The sequence below is a fragment of the Penicillium macrosclerotiorum genome (genome assembly GCF_028827735.1).
Source record: "Penicillium macrosclerotiorum strain IBT 26536 chromosome Unknown utg000003l_segment0_segment0, whole genome shotgun sequence".
Taxonomy (NCBI): Eukaryota; Fungi; Ascomycota; class Eurotiomycetes; order Eurotiales; family Aspergillaceae; genus Penicillium; species Penicillium macrosclerotiorum.
The window spans coordinates 5,484,711-5,497,519 of NW_026643083.1; the positions used below are offsets into that span (position 1 = coordinate 5,484,711).

General features: G+C 45.0%; 4 protein-coding genes across 4 annotated transcripts; 2 read left to right on the forward strand and 2 right to left on the reverse strand.

Moving 5' to 3' along the window:
* Positions 1-2,725: 2,725 nt before the first annotated feature.
* Positions 2,726-5,010, reverse strand: N7462_004882 (glycoside hydrolase family 154 protein; the record flags this gene model as incomplete). The annotated part of the gene is made up of 3 exons (XM_057076607.1): positions 2,726-3,794; positions 3,854-4,076; positions 4,128-5,010. 3 exons carry the CDS (start codon positions 5,008-5,010, stop codon positions 2,726-2,728), a joined length of 2,175 nt encoding a protein of 724 aa, XP_056936112.1.
* Positions 5,011-6,183: 1,173 nt separating this feature from the next.
* Positions 6,184-8,403, forward strand: N7462_004883 (fungal specific transcription factor domain-containing protein; the record flags this gene model as incomplete). Its single annotated transcript, XM_057076608.1, has 5 exons — positions 6,184-6,477; positions 6,533-6,735; positions 6,791-6,811; positions 6,866-7,267; positions 7,338-8,403. 5 exons carry the CDS (start codon positions 6,184-6,186, stop codon positions 8,401-8,403), a joined length of 1,986 nt encoding a protein of 661 aa, XP_056936113.1.
* A 114-nt stretch (positions 8,404-8,517) lies between these two features.
* On the reverse strand, positions 8,518-10,166 carry N7462_004884 (glycoside hydrolase family 88 protein; the record flags this gene model as incomplete). Its single annotated transcript, XM_057076609.1, has 2 exons — positions 8,518-9,858; positions 9,930-10,166. The coding sequence occupies 2 exons, from the start codon at positions 10,164-10,166 to the stop codon at positions 8,518-8,520; spliced, it is 1,578 nt and encodes a 525-aa protein (XP_056936114.1).
* A 540-nt stretch (positions 10,167-10,706) lies between these two features.
* On the forward strand, positions 10,707-12,311 carry N7462_004885 (hexose transporter protein; the record flags this gene model as incomplete). The annotated part of the gene is made up of 1 exon (XM_057076610.1): positions 10,707-12,311. One exon carries the CDS (start codon positions 10,707-10,709, stop codon positions 12,309-12,311), a length of 1,605 nt encoding a protein of 534 aa, XP_056936115.1.
* Positions 12,312-12,809: the final 498 nt, after the last annotated feature.

A 12,809-nucleotide genomic window follows, 5' to 3' on the forward strand; every position in this document is an offset into this window, starting at 1 on the left:
CCGGGCTCGATCCGAGGACCTTGTCGGAACAGATTGTTAACGACACGTGATAACCAACTACACCATCCGGCCATTACTGAAGTGATTGATTTACATTTGTGTATATATCTCAAATATCTAAAAATCAGCTACACATACATAGGGTGACAAAAGTCTTTTTACACCCTATATTTTTACCACTAATCCTACCACTTTCTAGCAACGATTTCTCACCTAAATTAAATTCAATTGCTTCTATAATAAGATATAATCTTCTTTAATATTAATATTTAGTATACTACCCTTTTGCCTTCTTAACCGCTTTAATTCGCTTTGGTAATGAGCGGATTAAGCTATCAATCTTCTCTTGATCGAGAGCCTACTAAGCTTCACGAATTGCTTGCCTAAATAAATTCCAGTCAAGCTTAGATCTTCCTATCTTAGCGAGATTTGGATAGTGTTCAAATAGTTTTCGTTTTAGCATAAACTATACAACCTCAATTGGATTTAGATTAGGCGAATACGGAGGCTATTCTATCCTTCCAATCCTTCGATCTTTAAACTATAATTTTATAATATTCGCTAAATAAATTAGTACGTTATCCTGCTAGAAGATTTGATCGTATTTATAGATTAGAAGGAGACCCTTTTTAAGTGTTTAAATATAGGATTTAGCGTCGAATCCTTTACCAGGCTTCTTTTCTATAATAATAATATCCGAGCGGCTACCGATCTATATTACACCCTAGATTATTTAAGAAATTTACTTTCCTTAGCTTAATAAATTAACAAACTAAGGTTTATACTACTTAGATTTTAATCGGAATACGAATTGAATTTACGAATTCGACTTCCGTTAGATAGAGTATTTATCGGAAAAGATAACTATTTTCTAAGTATTAAAATTTTCCTAGTCTCGAGTCTAGGATCGTCGACGTTTTGTATCCTTATTCTTTAACTAATAGCGTTTCTTCGAGGCCTATTTTCGAATCCCTTACTCGTATAAAGTACGTTGAATCGTACGAAGAGAAATATCTTGTCGGATATCGGAAGGGATCTCTTTAATAAGATCTTTCTACGTTATCGTTGGGAACCTCCGAGTTAAACGAAGAATATAACGAATAGTAGGATTCGAGAGCTTCTTTAGACGCCCTTTTCGAGGAAGTGAAGCAAGGCTTTTTGTGTTTTGAAAGCGCTTTAATATATTGTAAACAGTAGGCCTACTAATGTTGAAATTATACGCTATTTTAGCCTTCGGAACACTATTTTCGCTCGCGTAAATAATAGCAGCGCGTGTTGCCTCATTTAATTTGCCTCTTGTTCTTCTATTTGCATCGAGTCCGAGGTTTATAGAGCGCATAATGATAATATAGGAAGTAGTAGAAGATAGGTAGTTGTTTAGGTGGGGTGGGGCGGGAAGGAGTGTAAAAAGACTTTTGTCATCCTATGTATATCGGACAGTATATTATTCTTTCTTACCTGGCATCCACATTGACAATTTGGTACATAGGTTAATAACCTACCATCACTATAATATGGATTCCTTTTTCCAATATATGTGTCAATATCCCCTAATAACGAAAAGCAATTGAAAACCAAATAAGATTCTCAATGCTGTTGTCGACTTGGGTTGATTATACGTTGAATTCCTGCTCAACCACATTTGAGCATATTTACGAGGGGTTAGAAGACATGGCGTATTTTGAATCGCGGTTAGGTGGTGCATAGGGACATATCTTGGATGGGGTGCTTCATTCGCTCATGAGACACGTTGTCGAATGATCGTTATCTCTTCAAAACCTTCGAGTCTAAGTGGATGGAGAAGAGAACTTCCACCTCAGTCAGTAGACAACCTCATGTCAAACACGCAAAATTTTGCGTGATATGAAAATTCACACACCTTTAAAGTCCCATGCATAGCTATTCCAACTCGAGGATGCTATTGCTCACGTGCATGCCAGGTCATAATTTAAAACATGTTAAGGCCTTGATATGGAAAGGGAGACGATAATTTTAGCCTATGCGTTCTGTTGGTCATTGAAGTCCTTGGTTATTCAGAATTAACTTAACGTATCAGCCGGCGATGGCTGACTATTGAACTGGGACCAGAGCCGCTCGCTGTCTACGAACCAAGAAAGCCTCTAGGGGTTGCGGATGAGGAAGAGAGGGCACCTAGAATATTAGTAGAAGAAGGGGTTTCTTAGTTACTATAGACAGCAAGGAAGCTAAAAATAATATCCTCTATCACACCGCCAGTAACCACCTAAGGCCACTTCCTCACTACAATATGTACAGGTGCTGATGCACTTCCGTACAAAGAATGGTCCAATGATGCTTCACTACGAGGTAGAATCAAGTCTGTTCCCAAATTGACCAAAAATTGAAATATTTAGAGGGCCTGTATAGAGCTCCAATACAAAATAACGATAGATAAGCTGACATGTTTAATATGTACCGAACTGCACGCTAATCTGTATTCACTGAAAATCATGAGGCATCAGGAGACGGGTGTGCACTTCAAGTGAATTCAAAGAGCCTAAACCTCAGAAAATTCGATAGAGCTAGTAGAAACATGATTTAATCTATGAATCTAGTTTCCTGATTATGGTTGTATAACAATGTATAACAACTAATCTACTTACGGATTCTAACCGACTCCACTCACGGCTTGGGGATATTATCCGTTTCGGGCGACGCTGTGCCGGAAACAAACTATCAGAGGTCGGCATGAAATGCGAAGAATACCTTAGCTATTGAAGACTATGCAGTCAGTCATCTTGGAGTCTCCACCAGCAGATAAAATAGATATTTGGGGTTTATCTGCCCATCTTTTCGCGAGACTTTTGGAAAATATTTTTCTGCCGCCGTTGGCAGCCGCTGATATGGCGAAGACTGCAGTCCCAAATAGAAACTCGTCACCGGATTCCAATCCTTCAATATTGTTGCGTTCCAAAGATGGAATCACAGTTCGGGGACATGCCAAGTTTGTATTGGAGTCCGGCTGAAGAGCACTGGGAGTTACTGGTCCCAGTGACGATGTGACATTTAGCGATACACTTGAAACGCCGGTGCAACCAGCTGCCGAGAGAATCAAGACCGAATCTTCTGAAACAAAAATCCCTTCGGTCTTGCCAACTTCTGCATTAGAGTCAATGCCATTGAGAAAGGGAAGCTTGGTACCATCTTTGATGCAGCGAGATGGTGATGCGAATCCGCCCTCAGTCGTATGAAGAGCACGCAAGGGAGATTTGACCTGGACACGATGAATACGAATGTGCCAGTCTGGCCATCGATTCGTTGGTGGGATAAGGGTGGTGAGAATTTCGATCTGTTTATCCCCCCAGGGACACCAACGCACTGTCGCAACAGTGACGGGTGTCAGATCTCCATTGACCTGGAGCTTAGCCGTGGAGAAAATGGCTTCTGAGCATTTCCATTTCACTGCCCAAGTCTCAGCACCGTCACGACTCAAGGCCAGCATGCAGTCTGGAGCAATCTGTTGGATCAATGGGCCTGTAGGTACGGAAAATGTGAAAGCTGATGAATATTCAAACTTGGAGTATTTTGCTTGTGTTGCCTTCATTGGCCACGCAACAAACTGAGCCGGCGAGAGAAGAAAATGATGATTACCATCCGGGTGATTGCTGACAATTTGCTTTGGTGCAGCAACAAGACTGGGCCTAAATAGAGATGGGTAAGGCTGCTCTTCAGTAGCCCAGAAGTCGTCATCTTGATTTAGAGATAGTGTGATAAGTGTCTTCATACACCAGTAAGGCGACTGCGGTGAGTTGTAATCCTCACACATATACATATTTCTTAAAAAGGTCAGCAGTAGGTCCAGAAAATATGAGCTGTAGAATTCGAGTGCGCATACGGGTATTTCCAGCCGATATTCAGCGTGCCATCTGGGTAGAAGATATCGTTCGAGTTCTTCGCCCACCATCGGAGATGGCGTAGCAAGAAGCCCTTGATATCTCCAGGCCGTGACAGTGGAAATGGCATTCCAGGAATTTTTGACACAGCTAGAGCCGCAAAAAAGCCACCACACGCAAATCTGTACGTGAGAGAACGCCCAAACGGTATTGCAGAGCCTGGTTCTATGGGTTAAGGATATATTATTGCGTAGTTCGGTTTATTACCTGACTCACCATCTGCATCGAAATATTTCCAGATAGAAGCTCCAAATTCTCTTGCTTGCTGCCGATACCTTTTTGCCCGTTGAGGATCAATGTCACTGGCAAATTTGATGTATAAAAGCTGGCTAAATTGAATGGCGAAACTTCCAGAATAATAGTCAGCCTGACGCCCTGGATCTATTGTATCCCTTCGACCTGTCTTCTCATAGGTTCGATCTTGCTGTGCTTCTTGCTCTGCGCTCAACCAGGGTCCATCTCCTGACCAGCCATCTTGAAGGTAAAACGAGTCCAAGATGGCAAAATCCAACTCCATAAAGCTCATAAGCTCATCGGCCGGTACTCCACAGACGCGGATGAGAGCAAGGTTTGACATCACACGAAACCATCGCCAATTATTATCAGGCATTTGCTTATTGTTCATACCTCGCAGCCAAGTCTCTATATTTTGTTTTGTCTTCTCGTCTTGGTTATGATAAAGGATCTCTGGGGCGGACAGTAAGGCAAAGGATAGAATCTCGGCTTCTACCATGCGTTGATTTGGCTCGTTTATTTGGCCCCAGTAGTCCTGATGCTCAGGATCTGTCCCGGTACGAAAGCCATCGATCCAGGGCTGAATTATTCCCTGGCACTTCGGCGATAAAGAACTGTCCGTGATTGGGGATGCTATGGTGCTAGAGGCCGAGAGGATAGCACCAACTGCCCAAAGTGGACGAGCAAAACCTTCTAATTGTGCAGCCAAATCATCAAAGTGAGTACCGATATCAATTGGAAGTCGAATTTTCGCTTTCCCAGGGGAAAAGTATGCATGCAATGGCTCGAGTAAGGAAAGTGCTGCCAATTCAAGGTCTCCCCGAGTTTGAAAGGGATTATCCGAAAATCCTTTCAACGGAGGCATCTTCAATGAAATATTGACTTGGTTAACGCAATTTTTGGATTTCGATCATCCTTCGTGGGACAGAAGATGGCTCGAAAACCCTAAAAAAGAGAGAATATGTCTGTAATGGCACAACAGGCCGGGCCGAAAAATATAACTCCCGGCCACCTTCGGAGCTGGTCCTTACAAGAATTGGCAAAGTCAACTGACGGTTCCAATTCACCCGACGCCCGAGCTCTTCTCTGGAAGCATGGAGTAGTGAGCAGAGATCTGCTCATGGCGCTATTTCTCGGAGTGGGGAGTGTATTCTGCCTGGGGTTGGTTACTTCGGATACCCCACAATTTCCCCGCACTAGCAATGTTGGATCAGATGATCGATTCGGGGCTCGGAAAAAGAAGACGGCCTTCGGCTGATTTCCACCGGCTGAATTCGCCCGGCCTATTTATCCCGCCCCTGCTCTTCATGTTGTCTCTTTCATTCGAAGTATGTCACAGGTTCAGTGCTACACCTTGTTCTGCCAAGATGGACTCGGAGCTTAATGCAGTCCACCCGGAGGATCGACCTGCGTGTGGAGCATGTCGCAAGCGTAAGCTCCGGTGTTCACGCGACCTTCCAAAATGTAGCCACTGTCGAAGGATTGGTATGGTTGACTCGGCGTTCTGAATACAGAATAGAATATGCGGTTCCCGGATCGACTGGCTGAAATCTGTTTTTAGGAACGAACTGTACCTATGAGGAGGATCGTAAAAAGCCTGGTATCAAGACTGGCGCCGTGGAGGACTTGAGGAGACGTGTCGGTTAGTATAATCTCATCGCATCCGCTCTACAGGAATAGTGATGAGGCGTTGATTCGAGAGGAAGATGCCCTTGAGGACACTATTCTCCAACAGGGTAGAGAAAAAGTCAATGAGACGCGCCATGGAAGTTCAAATGATCCACAATCTCTAGCCACTGTATTGTGTGAGGGGCTTGGAACACTACTTGAAAGACTACAGTCCAGTTCTGCGCACCAAAGATCGTGGCCTGAACCAATCAACGATCCTTTGGAAGAAGATATTCACTGCGTAAATAAATCATCAGTACGTTCTCCAGTTTTGGCCTCATCAAATAAACGCAGGAGAGGGAATGATAGACAAGTTATCGAACCGGATGATTTTACAGACAACGCTTCCACATTGCCACCACCCAAGGTCATGGAGGCTGTTGTTAATCTCTTCTTTGATCTGGTTCAGCCGTGGATTCCGATATTCCATGAGAGAAGATTTCGCCAGCGACTGAAAAGCCCAGAAGATCGGCCAGCCTTGGAGGTTGTTCTTCATGCAATGGTCGTTGCATTACTGAAACATGTCTACCCTCGAGAGCTCATTGAAAACTTGGGTGATATAGACACGATTTGTGAGCGATCACGGAAAATTGCTGTGTTGACTGCGATGGATGCTCTTTATGTTGAAAATCTCCAAGCTCTTATCATTATCTGCTTCGAAGATGTAAGTGATATCAAAGGTATCCAATCAATAATGACAGATTTCTAATGTTTTTTAGATTGGTTCCGGCAGACTCTCCCGTGCATGGCCTATCGTTGGCTCATTGACGAGAACAGTGGAGTATTTACAGCTGAGTGTCGAATCAGAAGGCCATGATCAAGGTCCAATGTTGCAACCTCGACCCTCTCTTCCTCAAGCCAGGGATTGGGTCGAAGAGGAGGAGAGGCGACGTGTATTTTGGACTATCTTTATCCTAGACAGGTCAGACTGCGCCTTGATTTTTCCAACATATGAACGAAATATTGACAAATTAAAGATTTTGTTCCGTTACAACAGGGTATGTCGAAGATCTGACAAGATGATTGAAAAAAAGACTGATAGCCTTGGGTAGATGGAATACCAGCCTAACGTCAAATGATGTCCATCGGCGCCTTCCTGCGGATGGGGGCTTATGGCATAATGAAGAAGCAGTCATTACACCATTCTTTGGAATCTGGGATCGTTCTGCAGGGAAAATCGGAAGACTGATTGCTTTTCTCCCCACCGACTATAATTCCACAGAGTCTTCGAGCAGCGAATTCCCTTCAACACAGGGAAACAGTTGTATTCCGACAAAATTGAATGAAAAGGTTGATATGTCAACCGTCGGAGCTTTTGCTTATAGAGTTGAAGCCACCGAGTCATTGAGCAGGGTAACTACTTTTTTTCTGCAGCAAAAGATAAACTATCGCGACCGACAAGAAATGGGTAGCTGGCTCATGCGATTCAAGGAGCTAGATTTACGCTTGGTCAGGTAAGTATACCATTCAAATTCTTCTATATTACCTCTTGGTATATTTTGGTCTAACATTAACTTCAATAAGCTGGAAGATGTTCCTGCCGCAAAAATGGAAGGATTCCAATATATCTCGCCAGCCAGCTGTAGTGACGATGGACCCAAATCTGACGCTCGCACATATCACCCACAATACATCCATGATTCTACTTCACCAAAGAATTGCATATCCTCCTTTAGAATGGCTGGAAGTTGTCAAGTTACCGATTTTGTCAAGTGCAGAGACGTGCGAATCTGCCGCCAGTGAGACTGCCAACATAACCCAGAAATTTCTGGACAACTCGCACCCGCAAAGCATTGTAGACAACCAGTTTGCGTTTTGCGTTTTTGTTAGCGCAAGAGTTCTTTTAGGTTTGCTCATTATCTACCAAGTTCTAGTATACGTTGAGAGAGTTGCTGATTCGTCGGTATTATCTCTAGTACACTGGCGCTACTACAAGACACAGGACCTTCCTTCAGATTATCACACGCTCATGAAGTTTCTTGACATCATGTCAACTCGATGGGCAACTCCGAATCGTGATAGAAATACTTATCAGAAAAACTCTGCAGCCAAGTATTTCAGCCAGCTCCAAGAAATATATGAGAAATGCCAGAATGATGAAACATTTATACTCGATGTGCTAGGCTATTCGAATGAAATTGAATGGACTGGCCCTCCTCCAAATCATAAGAGAGATAATCATCAAACATCGGCATCCCACGACGAGGAGACTTCGAATACAACCGATGCTACTTCAGTATCCTCATCTGACTCTCAACTAAGCCTTACTTCTCTTCAACATGCCACAAATATGACGACTTACAGTGTCGACGGTTCCACGGCCGGCTTACACCACAGCCCTCACTCCCACACTCATGGTAGAAGAGAACCAAACATCTTCGGTCAAACGGTTGACGTTAATCCTGAAATCGGGCAACATCATACGATATCAGTTAATTCTGTACCCACCAATTTGAATTATAATACGGGAAGCCCGGATGAATTGACTGCGGTCACTTCAATTTTGCTGGACCAGCAATATTCAGAAATGGACAGAATCATCAGTTTAAATAACGCATATTTTGCGTCTGACGTCGCTTATATTCGGTAAAGAGTATGGAAACGGGGAATAACTTTGTATCTTGACCGAAATTATTCTCTATAATTTCTCCTGGTCTTGAATTTTATGAGTGACGTCGGCCACCAAATGTTACCCCATGCAGCCCTAAACCAAGTTCATTCTGAGTAATTGGTTCCCAAATTCTAGAAGATAGTAGTCAGCATATACCAGCCCATGATCACAGTAACGATCATGATCCTGGGAATTATGATTGGCCGTTGCGTTCTTCAAGATGGAGTCAAATCGCTGCCCAGGTACAACGTCTTCAACGAGAGGTTTGTTTGCTCCATGCGAAGCTGCAATAAAATGTGCTCGCTCTCGTGATAAAGATAATTCTATGGTATCGAAAACTATTCTTTTCGAAATAACCTGATAACGCTCTGCTAAAGCCGTGTCTCCCAGAGTAGCCAAGGATTGTGACAGTAGCAGTAGACCATTGGCAGCAATGACACCAGCTGACGAGTCTCGTAAGGGATTTGTTATATCATCAATTGGAGCATCAAAATCCCACAAGGGCACGTGGCGTCCAATTGTTCTCTGGGGATCAAGCCCATTGTTGACCGCGGACTGTTCCACACAGGGGGGTGCAGTCTCAAGTCTAAACAGAAAATATTCAGCTAATCCACAGGCAGCAGCCAGAAACTCTTTTTTCTTGGTCCAATTGTATGTCTGAGCGAAGCCCATAATTCCCCAGGCCTGACCACGCGCCCAGGTGGAGTCGACCCGATATCCTTGCGCCGTGCGGTGTTGCTTGATGGCTCCAGTGCGAGGGTCAAAGTTAACAACATGAAAAGTGGAGTACAGCGGATACTGGAAGTATTTGCTGCTACTGGGCGAGGTAGGCTCTGGCCTTAGAAGCGATTTTAAGAGGGTATGCGCGTGTGTGGTGGCGATCTCTGCAAGGCTCGGGTCTGCGAGATGCTTGGAGGCATAGTAAAGCAAGTCCAAATTCATCATACTGTCGATAATCACTAAACAATCATCCTCCAGGCTTGTAATGGAAACATCTGCTTGTTGGAGAGCATCCCAGCTACGGATGACCCCAGCCTGAGGCACATACCGACTGGCTAAGCTACGAGCCGCAGTCAGAACGGCATTCAGGCTGTTCTCATTCCCGGTCAACTCCCAGTCTTTGCGAAGTGAAGGCTGAATGATGAAGCCCATATCATGGGTGTCTGTGCGTGACATCATTGCCTGAACTGGGCTGGTCCACTTGCCGCAAAGTTCGGATAGTTGGTGTCGGAGTGACGAGCTCAAGACAGGCATTGTCGAGGTTTCATGACCAAGGTAGGGAAATGCCCCCGGATATTTAACAGCCCGCTCTCTGAGCAGATAAAGAATCCCAGGGAAGAATCCACAAGTCCAAAAGTCAGCATCTCGTAAGAAGTACTTTCCGGCTCCGTCGCCATATTGTGGCACAAATTCCGGATAGACTGTCGGGGGATCCTAGAATGAGAAAAAATGAGTCAAAATAAACTATAATCGACACACTCATGGGTTTCCAAGGTATTTCATACATTGTTTCCTAGTGCTTCCACCGCCACTCTGAGCATTTTAGCTGAAATGTTTTCGGAAAACAGCTCGAGTAGTGTCTGCTGCATTCTGTGCCACTCATCTGGTGGAATTGAAGAAGAAATCATGCCTGTAGATGGGACGTCGGGTACAGTTGTATCACTTTGGAAAGAATCGCACTGGTCGTCTTCTGATCCCGCTCTGGATTCTTCAGAGGCCGAGGTAGTACTGGAGGGATTCATGAGGCGTAGCAAGAAGATTCGAATTTTTTTGTGGATTTAATTTTGTTTGGCTTCATGGATGAAAGGAAAATTCTAACCAAACGAACGAGTCTCATTCTGTTGCGATTAAAAATGTCTCCTATGAATTTATTCTGCATAGTTTTGCGCCCAGCAACGCCCATTGCCGCGGGCGGCGGGCGATCTCGCTCCGGGCTCATTCCCCCGCTCGCCGCGCTCGGTTGCCGGCCGTAGAACTGGTCCGCTGGAGTCTCATTTGTGGCTGGATTTAACCGATGAGGAACAAGAGGATGGCCATAGGCCTAACCACCATACCTAATCCGTACGACAGGAGCGCCATCCCCAGATTTACGAGTTACGGTTGGTTGACGGCATCGTGTCAACCCCAGAGGATGCGGCGAGTCAGGTACCCCCCTATTGGCAGCAGTCCGGGGTAATTGCACTATAAGACCAACCGACTGGACCTCATATCTCTTCATGTGAGCTGTGAAATATGAACCTAGCCTCACTCTTGAGTTGCGGTATCCTACGATCTTGGACATAATGCTCACCCATTCCGATAATTTCGAGGGGCTTGTGCTGAAAGATGTGGTTCCCAAGGATCGCAAGCCACTATGGAAGGATGGGACTCTCCTCAAGCTGAATGTTTTGCTACTGTGTGCCTTGCTCACTCAGATTACCTCTGGGTATGACAGTAGCATGTTAAATGGAATGCAGTCACTCCCGCAGTGGCAAAAATACTTCGGTTCCCCAAAAGGTGCTCGACTTGGCGCAATGACTTTCGGTCCAAGCGGAGGAACCCTCATTTCGGTTCTGGTCTCTTCTCAGCTATGTGAGAAGTTCGGTCGTCGCTATCCCATCTGCGGAGGGTCTATCATTATCATTATTGGGTCCATCGTACAAACAGCAGCTAAGAACTATGGCATGTTTGTGGCCTCTCGCTTCTTGGTTGGGTTTGGACTGGGTATTGTGGCTACTGCAGCACCGCCTCTTCTTTCTGAGGTAGCCTATCCAACGCATCGAGGCATTCTTGTGTCATTTTACTTGTGTACGTGGTCACTCGGCTCGTTGATTGCAAGCTGGGTTACGTATGGCACCTTCAAAATGACAGACTCGTCCTGGAGCTGGCGCATCCCCAGTGTCCTGCAATGTTTCTTCTCTCTCATTCAAGTTGTTTTCAGCCTGTTTGCTCCAGAGTCACCCAGGTGGCTCATATATCAGGGACGCCGAAAGGAAGCGCTCGATATTCTTACCAAATTCCACGGTTACGGTGACCCGAACTCGCGTCTTGTGCGTTTCGAAATGGCCGAGATTACGGCCACACTGGAGATGGAGAAGGTGCAGAAACTTTCTCGCTGGACTGAGTGGACTGCCACTTCAGGCAATCGTCATCGTCTTTTCCTCGCTCTTTATATACCCGCGATGCTCCAGTGGTCTGGGAATGGGCTCACCTCTTATTATCTGACCAAAGTTCTCAATACCATCAACATCACTGATTCTAGAACTCAATTGATCATCAACGGATGTCTCTCCATCTGGAGCTTCCTGACTGCCACCGTATTCGCCACATTAGTCGATCGTGCTGGTCGAAGGCGCCTCTTTCTGTGCGGCATGGGAGGCATGGGAATTTCCTATATCTTGTGGACTATTTGTTCAGCCCTCAATGAGGAGCGCGACTTTAAGGATAAAGGCTTTGCTGCGGCTGTACTCTTGATGATCTTCATCTTCAGTGCATGCTACCATATGTGTTCACCTATCGCGCCAACTTATATAATGGAGGTTGTGCAGTATTCGCTACGTGCCAAGGCATCCATGATGTACCAACTGACAGGCAACTTGGCTGGCCTCTACAACAGCTTTGCCAATGCCGTCGCCATGGATGCCATTTCATGGCGATATTATATCGTCTGGTGTTGTGTGATCGGAGTACACTTTACCTTAATATATTTCTTCTTTCCCGAGACCAAGGGAAAAGGCCTGGAGGAGGTTGCAGAAATTTTCGATGGACCTGATGCCCTAGCAGGTATCAATGCCATGAAAAGCATGGGACTGGATGTCAACGCAGATAAGGCCGTTGCGATTAGCTCTGGGGTAGAAACTGAGTCAGGTGCAGGAAAGACTGGGCCAATCCACGTTGAGCGAGTTTGAAGAGCTTTCAATATACTGCGAAAGGGGTCAATGATTTAAATAAAGAGCTTTATTAAATTTCAGACCTTGTATTTTAAAATAAAGGCGGAGTAAGACGTGAAAACTTATGCGGAAGAATGATTCTGACAAGGGATGCATCTCTCCACCGCAAGAAAGCTGTATATATCACAGTTCTCGTAATATCACTTTATAGATATATTTTTCGCCGGTCAATAGCCACACGCGATCATCTCCGCGCTGTGGCCCGCGCTCTAAATTGAATATGACATCATCCGGTGTGTTGATCTTTCCCAGAAGAGTCCCAGACTCACGATATCTACTCCTCCCAAGATGGCAAACATCAAGTACCCATTTTGAGCTACTTGAAGACCATCAGGCCAGCCCCCTTCGGTTTGACATATGAGACGTGGGTTATTCAGAATAGAGCCTTGTACATCGAAGGCCTAAACGTTTCTCAAGCTCCCACTGTGATGGCTCAAAGGCCGCCCCGAGGTAGTG